This window comes from Dendropsophus ebraccatus, chromosome 7 (genome assembly GCF_027789765.1).
Source record: "Dendropsophus ebraccatus isolate aDenEbr1 chromosome 7, aDenEbr1.pat, whole genome shotgun sequence".
NCBI lineage: Eukaryota > Metazoa > Chordata > Amphibia > Anura > Hylidae > Dendropsophus > Dendropsophus ebraccatus.
The window spans coordinates 97,056,543-97,077,251 of NC_091460.1; the positions used below are offsets into that span (position 1 = coordinate 97,056,543).

The 20,709-nt window shown below is 45.3% G+C and overlaps 1 protein-coding gene across 4 annotated transcripts in view; it reads right to left on the reverse strand.

Annotated features, from left to right (window-relative positions):
* The window catches only part of ARHGEF18 (Rho/Rac guanine nucleotide exchange factor 18), a 251,495-nt gene that overhangs the window by 198,311 nt on the left and 32,475 nt on the right, over nucleotides 1-20,709 (reverse strand). For all 4 annotated transcript variants that reach the window (XM_069977931.1, XM_069977932.1, XM_069977930.1 and 1 more), the window contains exon 2: nucleotides 15,416-15,540. In XM_069977931.1, coding sequence (XP_069834032.1) covers nucleotides 15,416-15,540 — 125 coding nt within the window. The remainder of the gene's footprint in view (nucleotides 1-15,415; nucleotides 15,541-20,709) is intronic.

Consider the following 20,709-nt stretch of genomic DNA (forward strand, 5'->3'; position numbering starts at 1 on the left):
CCTATAGAACATTTTATTTATTTATTTTATTTATTATTTGCGAAGAATTTCACCAAATTTATCTTCCTGATCGCTTTGAATAAATCTATTTCAAAGGTGGGTAAATCAAAGTTTTCGCACAGGCCAAAGTTCAGTCCCTTAGAAAGTGTTTGAAGGCAATCCGGAGGAATATCAGCTCCTGAGATGTTGATTACATTGCTGGGTATTACTGACGTCTCCAGGACACAGATGTAAAGGCACTTAGATATCCACCAGCTTCCATGAATATCTCTGACAGGGAGAATAGAGCCATTAAATGGCTGAAGTCACGGCAAGACTTGGTAGTGCGCCGAGCTGTCAAAGGGGGGGCAGCTGTAATTATGTCCAAAGCGTACTATCAAACCGAAGCCCAACGCCAATTAGGGGATAATAGTACATACACTATCCTGAAGAAGGACCCCATGACAGGCATACAAGAAGGGCTCAGAAAATTGCTAAATAAACACACAACTACCGGCGCTTTGGATAAAAAACTAGCAGAAAAACTCCTCCCGGATGCTCCGAGACCTCCCAGGTGGTATTTCCTACCAAAGGTACACAAGTCCCTGGACATGCCACCTGGGAGACCCATAGTCTCCGCCATAAATTCTGTCACAGAAAGCCTGTCACAATTTCTAGATTGGCTCCTCAATCCCATTCTAAAAAGCACTCCAACATATATAAAAGATTCAAGTGATTTTCTAAAAGTCCTTAATGACACTGTCTGGACCGAGGATTGTGCCTTAGCCTCCATTGACGTGGAAAGCCTCTACACCCGCATCCCATATGATGCGGGTGTAGAGGCAGTTAAATGGTATGTTACTCAGGGCGGAAATTCTGCAGCCATGCGAGATTTTGTTGGTGAGGCCTTATCTTTTATTCTTACCAACAACGTGTTCCGCTACGAGGACAGGTGGTATCGTCAGGAGATCGGTACAGCCATGGGCACGCCGGTCTCCTGTACGTATGCCAACCTGTTCCTCGCTAAGCTGGAACACGATGTTGTTTTTTCCACAGACAACCCTTACATTAAGTTCATTAGATCGTACCATCGTTTCGTGGACGACGTTTTTGTTGTTTGGTTAGGCACAGAGGCACAGTTTTCTGAGTTTATAAATTTTTTGAACACACAAAATCACGTTAATATGTTTTTTACATCTAAGTTTGGGGGTCACTCATTGGAGTTTTTAGACGTCTTAGTCAATGTCCGCGATAATGAGATCCACACCTCAGTATATAGGAAGCCTACCTCTAGCAACTCTCTTCTCCATTTCGACAGCTCACACCCTGCGCATGTTAAGAAAGCAATCCCTTACAGCCAAATGCTGCGCTTGCGCAGGGTGAATTCCACTGATGAGTCCTTCAACAAACAGGCAGCCGAGATGGAGAGGAGGTTTGCTGAGAGAGGATACCCCATTACTCTAGTCAGGGAAGCACGACATTGAGCTAGTGCACAAAACAGTCATACACACATCCCATGAGGATAAAAGGTTCAATTTCATTTTTCAAAACTCAGCTATGAATGTAGCTCTACAAGAGGCCATTAAGAAACATTGGCACCTTTTAGAATCAGACCCCGATCTCAGGGATATAGCTGCAAGGAAACCATGTATCTCCTACAGAAAAAACAAAACCATAGCTGATCACCTCAATACCCCTAAACCCCCTATTTATAATAAAAATAAAGATTGGTTATCAAGAACGCTACCCCAGGGGAATAGAAGGTGCGGACAGTGCAAATATTGCATCCAATTATTAGATGTCTCTTTTATCCGTCTGGGAGGATGTGAATGCATAATCAGGGATTTCATTACATGGAAATCCTCGTTCGTTGTATATGCCATAATCTGCAATTGTGGGTCATATTATGTGGGGAAAACGAAAAGACCGTTATGGGTAAGGTTCAAAGAGCATGCATACTCCGTGAAGACAGGTAAAGGTGTCCCACGGTTAATAGAGCATATACGGACTGTCCACCAAGGCAATGTAAGGACTCTGAAATTCCTCGGACTAGAAAGAGTTACTCAAGTACCAGAGGGAGCCGACAGGCACCAAGTACTCCTAAAGAAGGAGTCCCTCTGGATCTCTCGGCTCAGCGCTACTGGTCCGCTCGGCCTAAACGAGCGTAATGATCTCAGTGTATTTGTATGATGATTTGTTTTTGTATCTTTGTGTTTTCTTTCTTTGGTCACGTGCACGTTACCTGTATATAAGGCACACCTTTCCCCTCATGACGCAATCACCTGGTCGACAAAGGGGGCGTATCCCCGAAACGGCCGTCCCAGTGCGCGTCCGCACCTTCCCCTCCCCGCCACCGATGGCAGATGAAATAAAGTGAGCTGATGCAAGTTACCGGGTGAGTGCTGATTTATCTACATTTCACAATTTACATTACTACTATATCGTCTTGCACCCCCGGTCTTCAGCCGAATACCTGCCACCTGTCCTGCACGCCTACCGCCGCAGACTCCTAGATATTGGTGTTCTAATTAGTGGTGCGGGCCAGCTGTATCTTCCTCTGGCATTTGCATTACCTGTGTTTTACCACTAGATGTTGCTATTATATGTACTGCATGCCTAAGTGTTGCACAGCTGTAGCAGTAAAAGGGTTATTGTCTCTGTGATCTGTGAACCACTGAGAGCTCTTTCTCTTTTCTACCCATCTCTATCCTTCTCTTTTTTTTTGCACTCTCTTCTCACCCACTCACAGCACATGTTACATATGCTGTAGGAAGTTGTCACGTGGGGAGAGGAAGAGGGCTAACACAACTAGTCAGTGTCCAGTGTAGTCTGAGGAGTGATGGTGAACAGACGCAAAACGGGAAGCAAGTACACTCTCTTTTTGAAAGCAGCACTTCTATGCGCTATGCAGTGCTGAACGCACACTTAGGGTATATTCACACGAACTGACTCGCAGCGAGATTCTCGCTGCGAGTCCGGCAGGTCCTGGCAGTTCCCACATACTATATACTCGCTGCGGTCTGAACGCAAAGATCTCTGCAAAGATCATCCCAGACAGTACTGCAGTGTTCTGATGCGGGCGCATCACCGCGCACCTGCATCAGAACTTCACACAGCACGCAATGAAGCTTGCGGCCGGAGCCGCTCGCTTCATTGTGTGAACTGACAGGTCTTTCTGCGGCCGCAATTCACTGAATTGTGGCCTCAGAAAACTGACATGTCAGTTCTTTGCGGCGCTGCATGGGATCCCGGACGGAGCGTATACTATTTGTATACGCTCCGGCCGGGATCCCATAGCAGATAAGGCAGTGTTCCACACCGTACAAAGTACAGCCGTTGTTGCCGTCGCCAACTTTTACATAGTGTGAACATAGCCTTAGAGAGGACAAGTCAGGGATCATCCCAGCCCATGCTGAGAACCAGTCTTAAAGTGCAGGACAGTGTCCTGAAGAAATATGAACTAATCCGGATAGAGCACAGTAGCTAGAAGCCTACGTACTCTATCTGGCAGCGTGGGTGTCACCAAGAAACCTTGGCCACTCTACTCATCCCTGGTAACAAGGTCTGGGGCTAGGAGGTGTCACCTGATACTGGTGGGCAATAGGTGGTGCAAAGACCAAAAGAGTCGAAACACGGGCACAAGTATTCTTTCTACTTTCAAGTATTTCTATCTATTCTACTTCTCAAGTTCCGGCAGAGCACAGTACTACTTTGGGTTGGGACTCTCTCGACATCCTGCTCTCTACTTCCCTGAACTTCTACCTCTCAGCACACAACTCAGTGAGCACGGCTGTACTCCCTTTCAAGCTCTTAGCACAGATCTAATTACTAAAGTCCAAGGTGTCTTATCAAGCCAAACGCCTATTGTGTATCACTGTATCAAGTATTCCTGCAGTAAAGAAGAGTTTATTTATTGTAACGGGACTCTGTGATTCTTGTCCAAGCACCTACACAGTCATTGCATCTTCCTTGGGTCATCTTCCCTTTCTGTGGGTGGCGGTACCGATAGTCCGGGTGGTCACGACTCCACTCCGGACCACTGGACATCCAAGGGTCCCCAAACAGCCCGGCAGGTTACTGACCACAGAGGAAAGGGTATAGCCAGCCTCACTAAACTAAAAGCAGGTGTGCCATTATACCTGTGTGCCCAACGGGCACTTGTTGCATAACACCTGGCTGAGCTATTCCCCAACCAAGTCACACTTCCCCATCTGGCAAGTGACTGGTCATGCCTCCCAGCGGGGCATCACCACAATAGCTCCAGGCGTCACATTTAACACTGTCACACCAGACCTGACCAATACCACCATACCCCTCCCCCCCATCCTCCTCTTGAAAAGACACCAGATTTACCGGCAAGTCTGAACGGCAGGTGGGAGACTAAAAAAAAAAGTAGTTTCTTTCCCTCTGCTCCCTGTTGCTGCCCCCCTGAAAGGTGCTGCCCTAGGCACCAGACCACTGGTGCTTAGGGGTAAATACGGTCGTGCTAGTCCCCACTCATAGGCCACTCCTTTCAGGGCCTTGCATCAATCCCATGTGTCTTTTCGTATGGCCCCTTCTAGACCCACTCTCCGCAGGATGTGCTCAGCAAACAAACTGAATGTGAGATGGAGGTCACATGGTCCATCTCCTGTGAGGGGAGAGCACAGAGGGAGCAGGAGAAAGAGTGGATTTCAGGGAGGACAGTTTTCTTCACTTCCTGGATGTCAATAAACTATCAGTGTGGCAGAACTGCGCAGACACGGTAATACATTATATAAAAACATCTATAGAACTTCCAATGTATCTAAACATTGTTGCACAAAAAGTACACCCATTCCTGCCAGTAGTATCTTATAATGGCATTGGCCTTGTTTAACAGAATAATGTTGGGGACAGAAACCCCCGATATGCTGAGTGTTTTTCTTGTGGTATTGTATGCAAGATTTATATGTTTTCTTTGGCTACTTGAGGTTTTATGATCAAATGTTTGGTTTTTCCTTTATATTTTTGTACTTTTTTTTTTTTTTTTGTCCCACTGTTTGGGGCATTGGGAAGGGGGGTGGGAAGGGGGAGGGTGAAAATGAAACACTTGTTGTGTTTGTAAAAAAAACTTTTTTTTTCAATAAAAAAAGATCTGATTAAAAAAAAAAAGCAGAATAATGTTCTCTGCCACACTGCAAAAACTATTTAGGAATGGTTTGAAGGGTACATGGTGTGGCCTCTAGACTTCCCAGGTATAAATCTGATTGAGCACCTGTGGGATGTGCTGAAAAATACAAATCTTGCAAATACCTTGGCACCAGATACCACAGGAATCCTTCAGAGATCCGGCGGAGTCAAATTAACTTTGATTCTTTGGGGGGATAATGCAGAAATTGTGTTTATTTAATTTTTTGCATATTAAGGCTATGTTCACACTATGTATGTGTGAGTCTGTATTTTTTATGCGGCTGGAAATGTGCGGCTGAAACTACGGCCGTGGGAAAAAATAGACATGCGGCTGAAAACATACGGTCATAGATGCAAACACCTCTGGGAAAGCAGGGAAACAGTTTACATGAATTGCTATTACCGGGGTTTGCGATCCTCTGCAGTATGCCGATGCCTCTCATGGTTAATATATTGAGTTAATAAAACACATTTTCGTTGTAATAAAGTCCCTTTCATTGTTCAATAATTAAATTTAAACGAATCCATCATTTTGCAATTAAATATACTGTTAAAATAAATATATATATAAATAAATGTATATTTATATATTGTGGACATGTCACTGGTAAAGTGCTCGAGGGGATGTACATCTCACCCAGGTTGATACATAGTGTGAGATGGTGAGTCCAGGAGGCATCTGTGCTCAGCAGTGTTATGCTGCTGAGCTATTATTTATTATTGCCGGGCCTGGATTTACATGGAATGGCAGGTAGGTTTTGGTAGTGGGACTTGCCATTCCCTCCCCCTCGATCCAGTGTGGGTTTTGGGATCAGGTGAGCTCTGATCCCAATCAGCCTGAGAAGGCAAAAGGTGGGCTCAGTATACAGGTCTCGCTCTCTCAGCCAGGAGTGAACAGCCTGCATGCTGTTTGGTGAGAGCTAGGAAGACAGCAGCTGCTGGGGCCTGTTCACACCCCGCAAAACTGACCACTGAAGTGCCAGAGAGGTAACCTGCGTTGTTAGTTAGCGCCCAGACGGGCAAGACCTTTTTGTTTTGTTCTTAAAGCACAGTGTTGCTATATTTCTGTTACGGACTGTTTATGCTGAAAATAAACGCCAAGCTGTTGTTTTACAAGTCCAAGTCTGCTGTGAACTGTGTCCAAACACACCATCCCCCGGGAAGATCCCTACAATTGGTGCTGCGGAGCGGGCAAAAGGGTTGCTAGGGGCAATGGTGTGCATCAACTTGGCTACAGCGGCATATGTCCTGGGTGAAGGCTGCTGCTTCACTCCAAAAACAGACAAGCAACATGGAGGAGATGATGAAGCAGTTAATGCAAGTGAGTCTGCAACAGCAACAGGCATTGGCCGCACAACAACAGGCTCAGGCAGCCGCTAAACAGGATCAGGAGGCCGCTAACCTTCGCCATGAGCAGGCTAATATGCAGCAACAACAGGCTCTGACAGACGCTAACCTGCGCCATGAACAGGCTAATAGGCAGCAACAACAGGCTCTGACAGATGCTAACCTGCGCCATGAACAGACAATGGCTGCACATCAGCAAGCAATGGCTCAACAACAGAGACTTATTGAGCACCTGATAGCAAAGCAAGAGGCGTCTGCAGGTGCTAATCCCCAGCTGGTGGCAGCAGCCGCGCCAGAGACTTTGTCTGTAAGAAGAGCTGTGCAGCGTGCGCTGCAAAAGATGACTGCTGATGACGATGTTGAGGCCTACTTAACTGTCTTTGAGCGTGTGGCTGAGCGAGAAAAGCTACCCTCCACTGAGTGGGCAGAAGTGATTGCGCCCTATTTAACAGGCGAACCTCAAAAGGCCTACTATGACCTCAGTGAGCAAGAGGTCAAGGACTATCCTCGGCTAAGAGCAGAGATACTCGCCCGACTAGGAGTTACTGCTGCTGTCCGTGCCCGGAGGGTCCGCAACTGGAGCTACAGTCTGGACAAGTCAGCGAGGTCCCAGATGTACGACCTGATTCATCTGGCAAGAAAATGGTTGGAGCCAGACACTTCTACTCCTGCCCAGATCCTAGAGAGGGTCGTGATGGATCGCTACCTCCGTGCACTTCCTGCTGATCTGCAACGCTTGGTGGGACAAGGCGACCCTAAGAGTGCCGACGAACTTGTCAACCTTGTGGAGAGGTTCCAGGCGACTGAGGACTACCTCCGTGATGTTCCTGCAGCACCGTCACCTCCCCGGAGTGCCAGATCTGTGCCATCAGCTGGTAAGAGACTTCCATCTATTGGGGGAGTGTGGAGGGGTGCTGATAGAGGGAAGAGCGCTCAGGAGGTGTCTCAGGGGCAAAAGACTGGTGATGGTCCCCGGTGGCTCAAAGTGGCCCTAAAAAGGACTCCCTGCCAAGGAGACCAGGCCCTATCCAGTGCTGGAGATGCCATGAGACGGGACATATGTCTGCCCATTGCCCTCTTACCACTGAGCCCATGGAGTGTGACGCTAGCCGGCGTCAGTCGCTATTTGCGGAACCGTCTTTTGTTGCGGTCACTGGACTAGAGACTGAACCGCAAATCTGCAACATTACTGTAAATAACTTTCCTGTTAAGGCGTTGCTGGACTCAGGAAGCCTTGTCACCCTGGTGCATGCCAGTCTGGTGACTGGGGACTTTGTGCCAGCAAGACATATGAGTGTGGTATGCATACATGGTGATACAAAGGTTTACCCTATAGTACGGGCTAATGTCGGGACTGAACTAGGCGCTGTACAATATGAAGTGGGTGTGGTTAAAAATCTTATGCATAATGTGATATTGGGGCGTGATTTTCCATTGTTCTGGGCTCTATGGGGAAAACAACAATCCCCTGAAAGGAGTGAGGAGACCCCTAAGTCTATTGCATTACCCACGGTAAATGATAAAAATGTACAGGATGAAAATGATGCTTTTCCTTTGCAGGTCCTGGCTGGTGAGGAAGAGGCTCCTCCCACTGCGCAGAATGTTCCAGACTTAGAGGTGTCTAGGGATAATTTTGGTACTGCACAATTACAGGACCCCACTCTCAAAAATGCGAGAGAGCAGGTCACTGTTATGAATGGGGTACCTCAGGAACCAGAAGCTGAGAGAAAGTTTCCACATTTTTCTATGGCTAATGATCTCTACTATAGAGTCACTAAAATTAATGATGAGGTTGTGGAACAGCTCCTGGTGCCTAAGTCGTACCGGCGTCAGGTACTCGACATGGCCCATAATCACGTCCTTGGGGGCCACTTGGGGACAGATAAAACGCAGGAGAGAGTCCTCCAGAGGTTTTATTGGCCTGCGATTTATGCTGACATAAAAAAATACTGTGAGTCGTGCCCCACATGTCAGCTTAGCGCTCCAGTGTCGCATTTCCGCAGTCCTTTGGTCCCACTCCCCATCATAGAGGTACCTTTTGACCGGATCGCAATGGACTTGGTGGGTCCCATTGTAAAGTCAGCTAGGGGTCACCAGTACATTCTAGTTGTGTTAGACTACGCGACCCGCTATCCTGAGGCTGTACCCCTAAGAAACACTGCCTCTAAAACAATTGCACGGGAATTGTTTTATATGTTTTCCAGGGTGGGGATCCCCAAGGAAATCTTGACTGACCAAGGTACCCCATTTGTGTCAAAGGTGATGAAAGAGCTATGCAAACTGTTTAAAATCTCACACCTACGTACCTCTGTATATCATCCCCAGACAGACGGGTTAGTGGAGAGGTTTAATAAAACCCTGAAACATATGTTAAAAAAAGTGGTGGAAAAGGATGGTCGGGATTGGGATCACTTACTACCTTACCTGATGTTTTCTATTAGGGAAGTACCCCAAGCGTCCACAGGGTTCTCTCCCTTCGAATTAGTCTATGGTCGTCACCCTAGGGGTTTGTTGGATATAGCGAAAGAGACATGGGAAAGTGAGTCCACCCCATACAAGAGTGTTATAGAGCATGTAGCACAAATGCAGGACCGTATAGCCACTGTAATGCCCCTAGTAAGGGAACACCTCCAGAGGGCGCAAGAGGGCCAAAGCAGAATATACAATCGTTCTGCAAGAGTCAGGACATTTAGCCCAGGTGACCGGGTACTCATACTTGTTCCCACGGTAGAAAGCAAATTCTTAGCCAAGTGGCAGGGTCCCTATGAAATTGTAGAGAAGATCAGTGAGGTCAACTACAAGGTACACCAACCAGGTAGAAGGAAGCCTTTCCAAGTTTATCACATAAACTTGATCAAGCCCTGGAAAGACAGGGAATCCTTGGTGGCGACAAAGCCTGTTGGTCATCTGTCACCACCAATCCCTCCAGTCAGGATTGGTGACACCCTATCAGTATCCCAGAAGCAGGAAGCTAAGGAGTTCCTGCAGAGAAATAAAGACAAGTTTTCTGACCTACCAGGGCGTACGCATCTCATTAGTCATCATATTGAAACTGAGCCTAGAAGCAGAGTAAACCTGAAGCCCTATAGGATACCAGAAGCACGGAGGGAGGCGGTATCATCTGAGGTAAAACGTATGCTTGACCTAGGAGTCATTGAGGTGTCCCAGAGCGAGTGGTCCAGCCCGATTGTGTTAATCCCAAAGCCCAATGGAACTTGGAGGTTCTGTAATGACTTTAGAAAGGTAAATGAGATCTCCAAGTTCGATGCCTACCCCATGCCCAGGGTAGATGAGTTGATAGAAAGGATGGGTAATGCCAGGTACATAACTACCCTCGATCTCACTAAGGGCTACTGGCAGATCCCACTCACTCCTAAGGCTAGAGAGAAGACTGCATTCTCCACCCCTGATGGGCTCTTCCAATACGTAGTGATGCCATTCGGGTTACATGGAGCCCCTGCCACTTTTCAGAGGTTGATGGACTTGATTCTGCGACCACATCGTGATTACTCTGCTGCCTACCTCGATGATGTGGTCATTTTTAGTCCGGATTGGGAAAGTCACCTCTGTAAGGTCCAGGCGGTGTTAGATGCCATAAGTGCTGCGGGGTTAACCATCAATGCAGAGAAGTGTGCACTAGCCTTAGAGGAGGCCAAATACTTGGGCTACATTATTGGGAGGGGGTTAGTGAAACCACAACTAAATAAAATTGAGGCAATACAGAATTGGCCTCAACCCCTCACAAAGAAACAAGTCAGAGCTTTCCTGGGTATTACGGGCTATTACCGAAGGTTTGTGCCGAATTTTGCTTCAGTTGCAGCCCCACTAACTGACCTGACAAAGGGTGCGAAGTCCGCAATGGTGACATGGACTCCAGAGGCTGAGAAAGCTTTTCAAAGCCTTAAGTCTGCCTTGTGCCAACAGCCTGTGCTAGTTACCCCTGACTTTAGGCGAGAGTTTCTAGTACAGACAGATGCCTCTAACACAGGGTTAGGTGCCGTCCTCTCACAGGTCGTGAATGGCGAGGAGCACCCGGTGATGTACTTAAGCAGGAAACTATCCCCGGCCGAGAAAAACTACGCCATAGTTGAGCGAGAATGTCTGGCAGTGAAGTGGGCCCTAGAATCCCTGAAGTACTACTTACTAGGCAGGAGGTTTAAGTTAGTGACAGACCATGCCCCCCTAACATGGATGAAATTAAACAAGGAGAAAAACGCGAGGTTGACTAGGTGGTTTCTTTCCCTCCAAAACTTTAATTTCATGGTGGAACACCGGCCAGGGAAATTACAGGCAAATGCTGACGCCCTATCTAGGGTACACTGTCTGTGGGGATAAAATGCTCAGCCCTCCGGTCTGAAGAAGAGGGGGGGGATATGTGGACATGTCACTGGTAAAGTGCTCGAGGGGATGTACATCTCACCCAGGTTGATACATAGTGTGAGATGGTGAGTCCAGGAGGCATCTGTGCTCAGCAGTGTTATGCTGCTGAGCTATTATTTATTATTGCCGGGCCTGGATTTACATGGAATGGCAGGTAGGTTTTGGTAGTGGGACTTGCCATTCCCTCCCCCTCGATCCAGTGTGGGTTTTGGGATCAGGTGAGCTCTGATCCCAATCAGCCTGAGAAGGCAAAAGGTGGGCTCAGTATACAGGTCTCGCTCTCTCAGCCAGGAGTGAACAGCCTGCATGCTGTTTGGTGAGAGCTGGGAAGACAGCAGCTGCTGGGGCCTGTTCACACCCCGCAAAACTGACCACTGAAGTGCCAGAGAGGTAACCTGCGTTGTTAGTTAGCGCCCAGACGGGCAAGACCTTTTTGTTTTGTTCTTAAAGCACAGTGTTGCTATATTTCTGTTACGGACTGTTTATGCTGAAAATAAACGCCAAGCTGTTGTTTTACAAGTCCAAGTCTGCTGTGAACTGTGTCCAAACACACCATCCCCCGGGAAGATCCCTACAATATATATTTATTTTTTGACAGTATATTTAATTGCACAATAATGGATTTGTTTATTATGTTATCACAATAGCATTATTAGAAGAAACATTTAGAATTATATGTGCGCTCAGCTGATTGGCTGAGCGCACATATAATTAGCGGGTCCGCAGTACAGTGACTTCATTGTGCTGCGGACCAGCAAAGAGGACACATCGGGGTGAGTATAGAGCTCTCCCCACCCCCTCCCCAGCACTGCACCCCTCCCAGCAAGGAGGGGGGTCACTTAACCCCTTCCTTGCTGGGATGGGTGCAGTCTGACATCAGTCTGGCCCCCAAGGGGTTAAGGGGGATGCAATACATCCTCCCTTAACCCCTTGGGGGCCAGACTGTAAGCAGCGATCTGTAAAGATGCTGCATACTGTAAGGAGCACAACACCGCTCACAATGATGGGTGTTGTGCTCCTGTTTGTGTGTTTTTTGTGTGTTTCTCCCTTTTTGTTTTTCAGATATCGGTATCCTGTGGATTACGTCGGATTACGTGGACTACGTCGATGACCAGCGGTTGTTTGTTGTTGTTTTTTTATAAAATGGTCAATGAGGGGTGTGGGGGTGTTTTTATTTGAATAAAAAAAATTTTTTAACTTGTGTCTTGTCTTTATTTCTTTACTTTATAGACTTAGTAGTGGAAGCCGTCTAATAGACGGAATCCATTACTAAGTTGGGGCCTAGTGTTAGGCTGGGTTCACACTATGTATATTTGAGGCTGTATTTGTGAGGCTGTATAGCAACCAAAACCAGGAGTGGATTGAAAACACAGAAAGGCTATGTTCACATAATGTTGTAATTGAGTGGATGGCCGTCATTTAATGGCAAATATTTGCTGTTATTTTAAAACAACGGCTGTGGTATTGAAATAATGGCCGTTATTTACTGTTATATGGCGGCCATCCACTCAATTTCAACATTGTGTGAACAGATCCTTTCTGTGTTTTCAATCCACTCCTGGTTTTGGTTGCTATGAGGACCTGACATGAGGACCAAATACAGCCTCAAATATACATAGTGTGAACCCAGCCTTAGCCGGTATAAAATGGCTAACACTAACCCCCATTATTACCCCAGTACCCAATGCCACCAGGGGTACTGGGAAGAGCCGGGTGCCAGTGGTCCAGTGGGCCAGACTGATGTCAGACTGCACCCATACCAGCAAGGAAGGGGTTAAGTGACCCCCCTTCCTTGCTGGGAGGGGTGCAGGGGAGGGGGTGGGGAGAGCTCTATACTCACCCCGATGTGTCCTCTTTGCTGGTCTGCAGCACAATGAAGTCATTGTACTGCAGACCCGCTAATTATATGTACGCTCAGCCGATCAGCCAATCAGCTGAGCGCACATATAATTCTAAATGTTTCTTCTAATAATGCTATTGTGATAACATAATTAGAAGAAACATTTGATGTTTTAATTAAAGTAAAGTGATGATTAGTACAGAAAGCTCTATTGCCGGCAATATGAATTAACGGCTTACTGGAGCTTCCTGTACTAATTAATATTTAATTAATAAAACACATTTTCATTGAAATAAAATCAGTTTCATTGTTCAATAATTTAATTTAAACGAATCCATCATTGTGCAATTAAATATACTGTCAAAAAATAAATATATATATATAAATATACATTTATTTATATATATATTTTTTTTAACAGTATATTTAATTGCACAATGATGGATTCGTTAGAATTAAATTATTGAACAACGAAAGGGACTTTATTACAAAGAAAATGTCTTTTATTAATTTAATATATTAACTATGAGAGGCATCGGCATTCGGCATCATTGCCGGCTATTTTTGAAGTACTCCGTACGGACCGCCTGTCAATCCACGGCCGCATTTCCAGCCGCAAACAATGGTCTTGTTAATTTTTTACGGGTCCGTTTACGATCGGGCCGTAGATTCATACATAGTGTGCACTGTGCAGCCGTATATCCGGCCGATGATTTACCGCCCGCAATACAGCCGCACAGATACAGAGTGTGAACCTAGCCTAAAGGGGTAGTGCGGCAGTAAAGAATTATTCACAGACTAACACACATTACAAAGTTATACAACTTTGTAATGTATGTTATGTCCCCCTAATGTATGAATGGCCCCCTTCCCCGTGTCCCACCACCCCCACCCGTGTACCCGGAAGTGTGGTGCGCTATACTCACCTGTCACGTGCCGACACCCGTCTCCGATCTTCAGCGAGTGATGTCTTCTTCGGGCGGACAGCGAACAGCTTCGACTGTCCCAAATGCCGTCCGCCTTCTGCAGCGTCATCCGATGCTCAGCCGCGATTGGCTGAGCATAACTGTGCTCAGCCAATCGCGGCTGAGCATCTGATGACGCGGCCGCGTCATCAGCCGCGATTGGCTGAGCATAACTGTGCTCAGCCAATCGCGGCTGAGCACAGTTGTGACGCGGCGGAGGGGGGACGGGCGGCAGCGACTCGGCCGTCCGTCCGAAGATGACATTTGGCACAAGATGGCGGACGGCCCTCGACACGGATCAGGTAATGTATAATGCACCACACTTCCGGGTACACGGGTGGGGGTGGTGGGACACGGGGAACGAGGCGATTCACAGACATAACATACATTACAAAGTTGTATAACTTTGTAATGTGTGTTATTCTGTGAATAATTTCTGAGCGCCGCACTACCCCTTTAAAGTTACAGTATTTACCAGTGATCTGCTTTTACCTGATACTTTAGTGCTGTGTATTGTGCCTGTCATCATTATGCTGAAAGGCAATCTACACAGACATGCCTGGGGGCCTTTAGACCGTCAGCCAGTGATCTCTTTGCTAGACTGTCAATGGGGTAAATGATGTAATCTAATCTGTCCCATGCCACGATCATTATTTGACCGCTGCATGGAAGAAGTTAAAAGGAACACAATTACACTCATTACACAATTATTATTTATTTGGAGTACCTGAGAGCCAAGATGATTTATTTATCACTGTTTGATGCCATTTCTCGGCCAGAGAGGTCAGCAGAGAGCACTGTGTCAGACTGAAAATAAAACACTTCCTGCATGACATATAGGAGCTATTAAATACTAGAAGACTTGAGATTTTTTAACATAAGTAAATTTCAAATCTATATAACTTTCTGACACCAGTTCATTCGAAAGAAAAAAGATTTTCCTTGGATAACCCCTTTAAGTATGCTCAAATCAGGGATATCAAAATACTGTGCAGGGCCCCATGAATCCTATAAGGGCCTCACACATACTCACCTGGCCCCATGTAGACCCCTAGCATTCCTTTATTCTTCCAGCTCCCCAGTGCATGAGTGACCTGCAATGCTGCCCCCGGCCACGAGAAAGACTGGCAGGGCAGGAAGCCAATGGCTCACAGTTAAAGGGCCAGGGGCCTGTGGTCACCCTTAGTGCATGGGCCCTGGGTCTGAGTGTTCAGAACCATACCAATCAGGTTTAGGCTGGGTTCACACTACGTATATTTCAGTCAGTATTGTTGTCCTCATATTGCAACCAAAACCAGGAGTGGATTGAAAACACAGAAAGGATCTGTTAACACAATGTTGAAATTGAGTGGATGGCCGCCATTTAATGGCAAATATTTGCTGTTATTTTTAAACAACGGCTGTTGTATTGAAATAATGGCAGTTATTTACTGTTATATGGCGGCCATCCGCTCAATTTCAACATTGTGTGAACTGATCCTTTCTGTGTTTTTAATCCACTCCTGGTTTTGGTTGCAATATGAGGACTGAAATATACGTAGTGTGAACACAGCCTTATATTGTAAGTCTATGGAACCCAACGGATTATGCTGACACAGACTGTTAGCGTGGTCCCCTCTCTGCTCGATCTGATTAACAGTACAGGTTTTAACACTCAGACTCAGACCAATCAAAACTTTTGATATTCAGTGACAATGACACTTAAAATATAAAAACATGGCTGACAAGGTAAGTATGGTAAATCCAATTTTACCTTTTCTTCTGCCAAGAAAAACATTTCCCTTGTGTCCACCGAGGGGGAGTCTGGTTCAGCATCTGGAGTTACACTTCGTGAATCTGGTATAGCAGCAAATCCAGGGCATGGTTTACATTCTGATGCTGAAAGTGAAAATAAGAAATAGAAAGAAACATTTACACTGAATTTATTGCAATGCTGGGAATTATAGTCATGTGTCATGGGGAACTATCATCAGTTCTGTATTTTTTTGTATTCCTTGCACTTTTGCTGAAATGAAAACTTTGTCTATGTCTAGTATGCTAGACAAGCTGATATAGCGTATAGATTATGCTAGTTATGCCAACGAACAGATTTCACAGTGCTCCCTCTTTTAGCTGCACAGAACAACATCTTTTATCTACAGCTTCCCTTTATAACCTATATAAAAACAAAAGCCACACAAAACAGCTGAATTGTCTTTTTTTCCACCCTAAAAAATATGTTTTCGGTTCTTGGTACACTCTGCATTTGTTTTCCTGCCGCTGCAGTCCCATCCCAGGACTGCCAGGAAATCATGGATATGGCATATGGCCTATGCCCTTATCCACGTATTCCAGGACTCCCAAGGATGGCATCCAACTTCTGACGTGGGAATCAAATGCAGAGTATTTGAGTTTGGAGAACGTTGCGGATCCCGAACAGTTTGACAGGTCCGCTCTATTCACAATACATTTTATATGGTAAAATAGAAGGTGGCATTATCTTTTTTTAAATTGTAACTTGGTTTAAGAGCATTGCTTTGGTTTAAGAGCTCCCTGTACTGGGTGGGAGGAGGTGCATTGTCTCCATAGTGTGGTCTGCAGCACTGTACTCTGACCCAGGAAGTCTCCCTCACCTTCCAAACCATAGCAGATCCACTTCAGACTTGGGCTTTCATTAGGGGACAGGACTGTGGAGATAATCTCTTCATAGCTGTAACCCCTCTCTGCCTGGACAGATGGCTGCATTTATTTGCCCGTATATGCCCTGCTCATTCCTTCATGCTCCCTGCAGGCTCTGTCAGCCCTTATGTTTCCCATCCTCTCCATTCCTGCTATATTGTGCCGGCAATTACACTTAGCTATACACACTGCTGCTATAATGTGCCTCCACTGATGCTTAGCTATATACACTGCTGCTATAATGTGCCTGCACTTACACTCAGCTACACACACTGCTGCTATAATGTACCTGCACGGACAATCAGCCATTCACACTGCTATATAGAAAAGTTTTTGTCACTGTCCTCCTGCAGAGCTCTATTATTCTCACTCTCCTGATTGGTCCATGCTGAACACACAACCCTTCCCCTTTGCTGCCATGTGACCACACAGACCTCTGACAGCAGCCCTACTTCTCTATTCTAGCCTGTTGTATTACGCTACTGCATTATGGGGATCTGCAGTTCCATCCTGTATGTATAAACTGCTACTGTTTTTTTCAGGTTTATGAACTTACTACACATTATATTCCACATGCTGATTGCTATACTGTACAGTAACTTATAATATGACATATACAGCTGTTTCTGAATGTTTGTTTCATTTGTTTTAACTTTTATTCAGAATAAAAATAATCATTATTTTGGGGGTGGGGAACCAATTTTCTGCATTTCAGTGATTTCTTATGGTAAAATTTGCTTTGGTTTAAGACAAATTATGCTCGTAATCCAAAGCACCACTGTATTTCTGACTAAGGATATCTACAGGATGATAAAGTTTGCATAGCTACACCAGGATGGATGTGTCTGAGAGTCACATTCTTTCCTTTCGTAACAAGGTACACAAGAATTTAGTGTTGATGTGAGATATTTCCATTGCATGCTAACCTGGTACTCTTTAAGTGCAGGGTCATACACACAGCTGAGGGTTAAAATGAAGTTGAACAGAATGATGTATCACTTATATTGTTCTGTTCAGCCGATCCAGAGATATGTGCATGAGCCCAGTAGTCCACATTATTCAGGAGAAGCAGAAAACTCCACCCACCAGCAGGGCTGTATTCCCAGCTGGTGCTGCCCTAGGCACTAAACCTGAGGATGCCCCATCTTCACTCACCAATAAGCATCACAATTTTCTAGTTTCTGAACATCATAATGATATCTAATCGGTCTTAGGCCACGTTCCCACTTTTACTGTACGTCACCACATGCAGCCGAATCCAGACCCTCAAGCGGTAACCAATAGGCGTATGGCCAATAATCCTGGTAACAGCACATGACTACTGGGGAAGAAATGGGAGTGTGGTTTCAGCCACATACATTTCTCTACATGTAGAAACATTGTCTGAATCGCCCTTTTCATGTATTTTAACTTGGTTAAATCATAAAAAATTTTCACATTGGATCAATAATTAGAGCAGTCTGCATATTGTCTGAAGGAATTCTAACCACAGGATTTCTTACATTGGTAGGTAATAGCTCTAGGCGTCACATCTAACACAGCCATACTGTGACTGGATAACACCGCCATACCAGACCTGAACAATACCACCATACTGTGACTGGATAACACCACCATACCAGACCTGGCCAATACCACCAGGCACCCCCTTCACCCAACTCTGAAAGGGAGGTGGGAGACTATAAAAAAAAAAAAAAAAAAAATGTTTTTTCCCCCCTTCTCCCAGTTGCTGCCCCAGGCACTGGACCATGGGTACCTAGTGGTAAATATGGCCCTGCCCACCAGCTGCTGATTGGTAGTTATCTATCCTTGCTGTGTATAGGTAGTCAACTGTCAATCAGCAGCTGGAGGGTGGGGGGAGTGGTGCGACAAGAATCCTATTCTCCTGCATATTAGGAGAACATCTGATAAAATGATGTAAGTAATACACTAATCTGTTCAGCATTTCTGTCACTAGTTTATGCTGCCCTCATTAACCCCTTAAGGACAGAGCCCAAAATGGCCTTAAGGACCAGGGCAATTTTAAATGTAGAGTTTTCGTTTTTTCCTCCTCGACTTCTAAGAACCATAACTCTTCTATTTCTCAAGCTACTAGGCCGTGTACGGCCTATTTAGTAATAGCGTCTTTTGATCTACCATACCATATTTGACAGAACCCCAAAAATATCATTTATGGGGTTAAATTGGGAAAAAAGTACAATTCTGCAAATTGGGGGGGGGGGGGGTCCTTGTTTACGTAATGCACTTTACAGTAAAACTGACATTTTATCTTTATTCTATAGGTCAGTCTGAATACAGCGATATGCATTTTTCATAGCTTTTCTAATGTTTTACTATTTTTATTAACAGTAAAACTTTTTTTTTTGCAAATACGTGTGAATACAATGGCCCTTTTTTGACTCTTATAGCGTTTCTTTTCTTTTTTCACGTACGCAGCTGTATGGGGTGTCATTTTTTTACGCCATGATCTATAGTTTTTATTAATACCATATTTGTGTAGATGAGACATAACTGATAAATTTTTATTTATTTTATTTTAAATAAAATGTAATAAAAAAAAAAATCCTGGCGGTTTTTTTTACCGGTGCGGGAACCATATTGATTCATTTTATTAGATCAAACGATTACGCACGCTATGGTATATAATATGTTTTTATTTATTTTTATGTGTTTTATTTATAAAATGGGAAAGGGGGGGTGATTTAAACTTTTATTGGGGGAGGGGCTATGGTGTGTTTTTTAAACACCTGTGCAGACTCTATACACTGATCGCCGATCTGACTGCCGGGAGGAAGGTACAATACCGGAAGATACAATGATCGGAACCTTCGCAGTCACGCTGCGGGGATCCGGATCAGTCAGTGACAGGAGCACAGCTCCTGCCCCTTATGTAAGTCCCGCGATCACTGCAGGGGTTAATGGTGGGCGGCCAAATTTCTTAAAGTCGCCTGTACTATTGATTTCTGCAAAAAAAAAAAAAAAAAATTTAAACGACAGTGACAAGGCGATCTTTACCATCAGGCAAATATGGGCATATCCCAGTGCACCCAGGGTTAGGGAGACCTTTGGCACCTTGGGTTAATATTCTGTACAGTCAAGAGAAGAGTGAGGTGGATGATGGCCTTCAGGCCTATGATGTCACCCAAGAACATAAGATAATATATTATGGGAAGTGTCCAAGAAGGCAACCTCTATAAACCTACAGACCTATATTCTAGTCATTTTGCACTTCAACAGATTGTAATCATTTAGAAATGAAGGAGCTGTCCAGGTAAAAAAAAAAATTAGTTTTTAGAGATGAGCGAACCGGGTTCGGGTTCGAGTCGATCCGAACCCGAACGATCGGCATTTGATTAGCTGCGGCATTTGATTAGCGGTGGCTGCTGAAGTTGGATAAAGCTCTAAGGTTGTCTGGAAAACATGGATACAGCCAATGACTATATCAGTGTTTTCCAGATAGCCTTAGGGCTTTATCCAACTTCAGCAGCCACCGCTAATCAAATGCCGAAAGTTCGGGTTCGGATCGACTCAAGCATGCTCCAGGTTCGCTCATCTCTATTACTTTTCTTTTGCTAAAACAATGCCACTCTTTGTACAGTTTAAGCGTGGTATTGCATCTCAGTTCTATTAAAGTGAATGGAAACAAGTTGTTATACCACACATAACCTGGGTACAGGTGTAGTGCTGTTTTCGGAAGAAAACAGCTATGTTTTATAAAATCATGCATTAGCCATTTACCTTGGTAAATAGTGAGGACAGACTGCAGTCTATAAGATACTGGTAAAATTAGCTAATTATGTCATAGCTACCATAAAGGCAAACCACACCACTGCGAAGGGGCCTGTGCACTAAGGCGGCCTGCAGGCCCCTGGCCGTTTAACTGTGAGCATTCGTGACGAATGCTTACAGTTAACTGCGGCCTGCCTTGCCAGTCTCTTTTGTGGCCAGAGGCAGCATTTGCACCTCCAGCCACAAGAGCACCCCCCCCCCCCCCCCACACACATTCACTTTTCTGGTCCGGCGTAGTCCCCTGGCGTTTGTTCTCCCAGCTCCCTGATGCACAAATTACGTCTCTTGTGTACCAGGGAGCTGGAAGAATGAAGGAATGCCGGCCCAGGTGAGTATGGAGGGGGCTGCACAGGAGTTATGGGGCTCAATGAATCCTTTCTAGGCCCCTGTATTAATTGGCTTAGGGTACCATTGCAAAGCTATTATCGGGCATACTTAGCCGATTACCAGCTATACTGGTCGATAATCACTTCCTGTAGTAGCTCATGTTGTAAAACAATGATCAGCCGACATGCACAAAGTAGGCTGATCACTGGTTTAAAACTCGAACCAAAATCCTGACACCAATAGAGATGGTCTGCCGGCCTGCCCTCTGCGTAA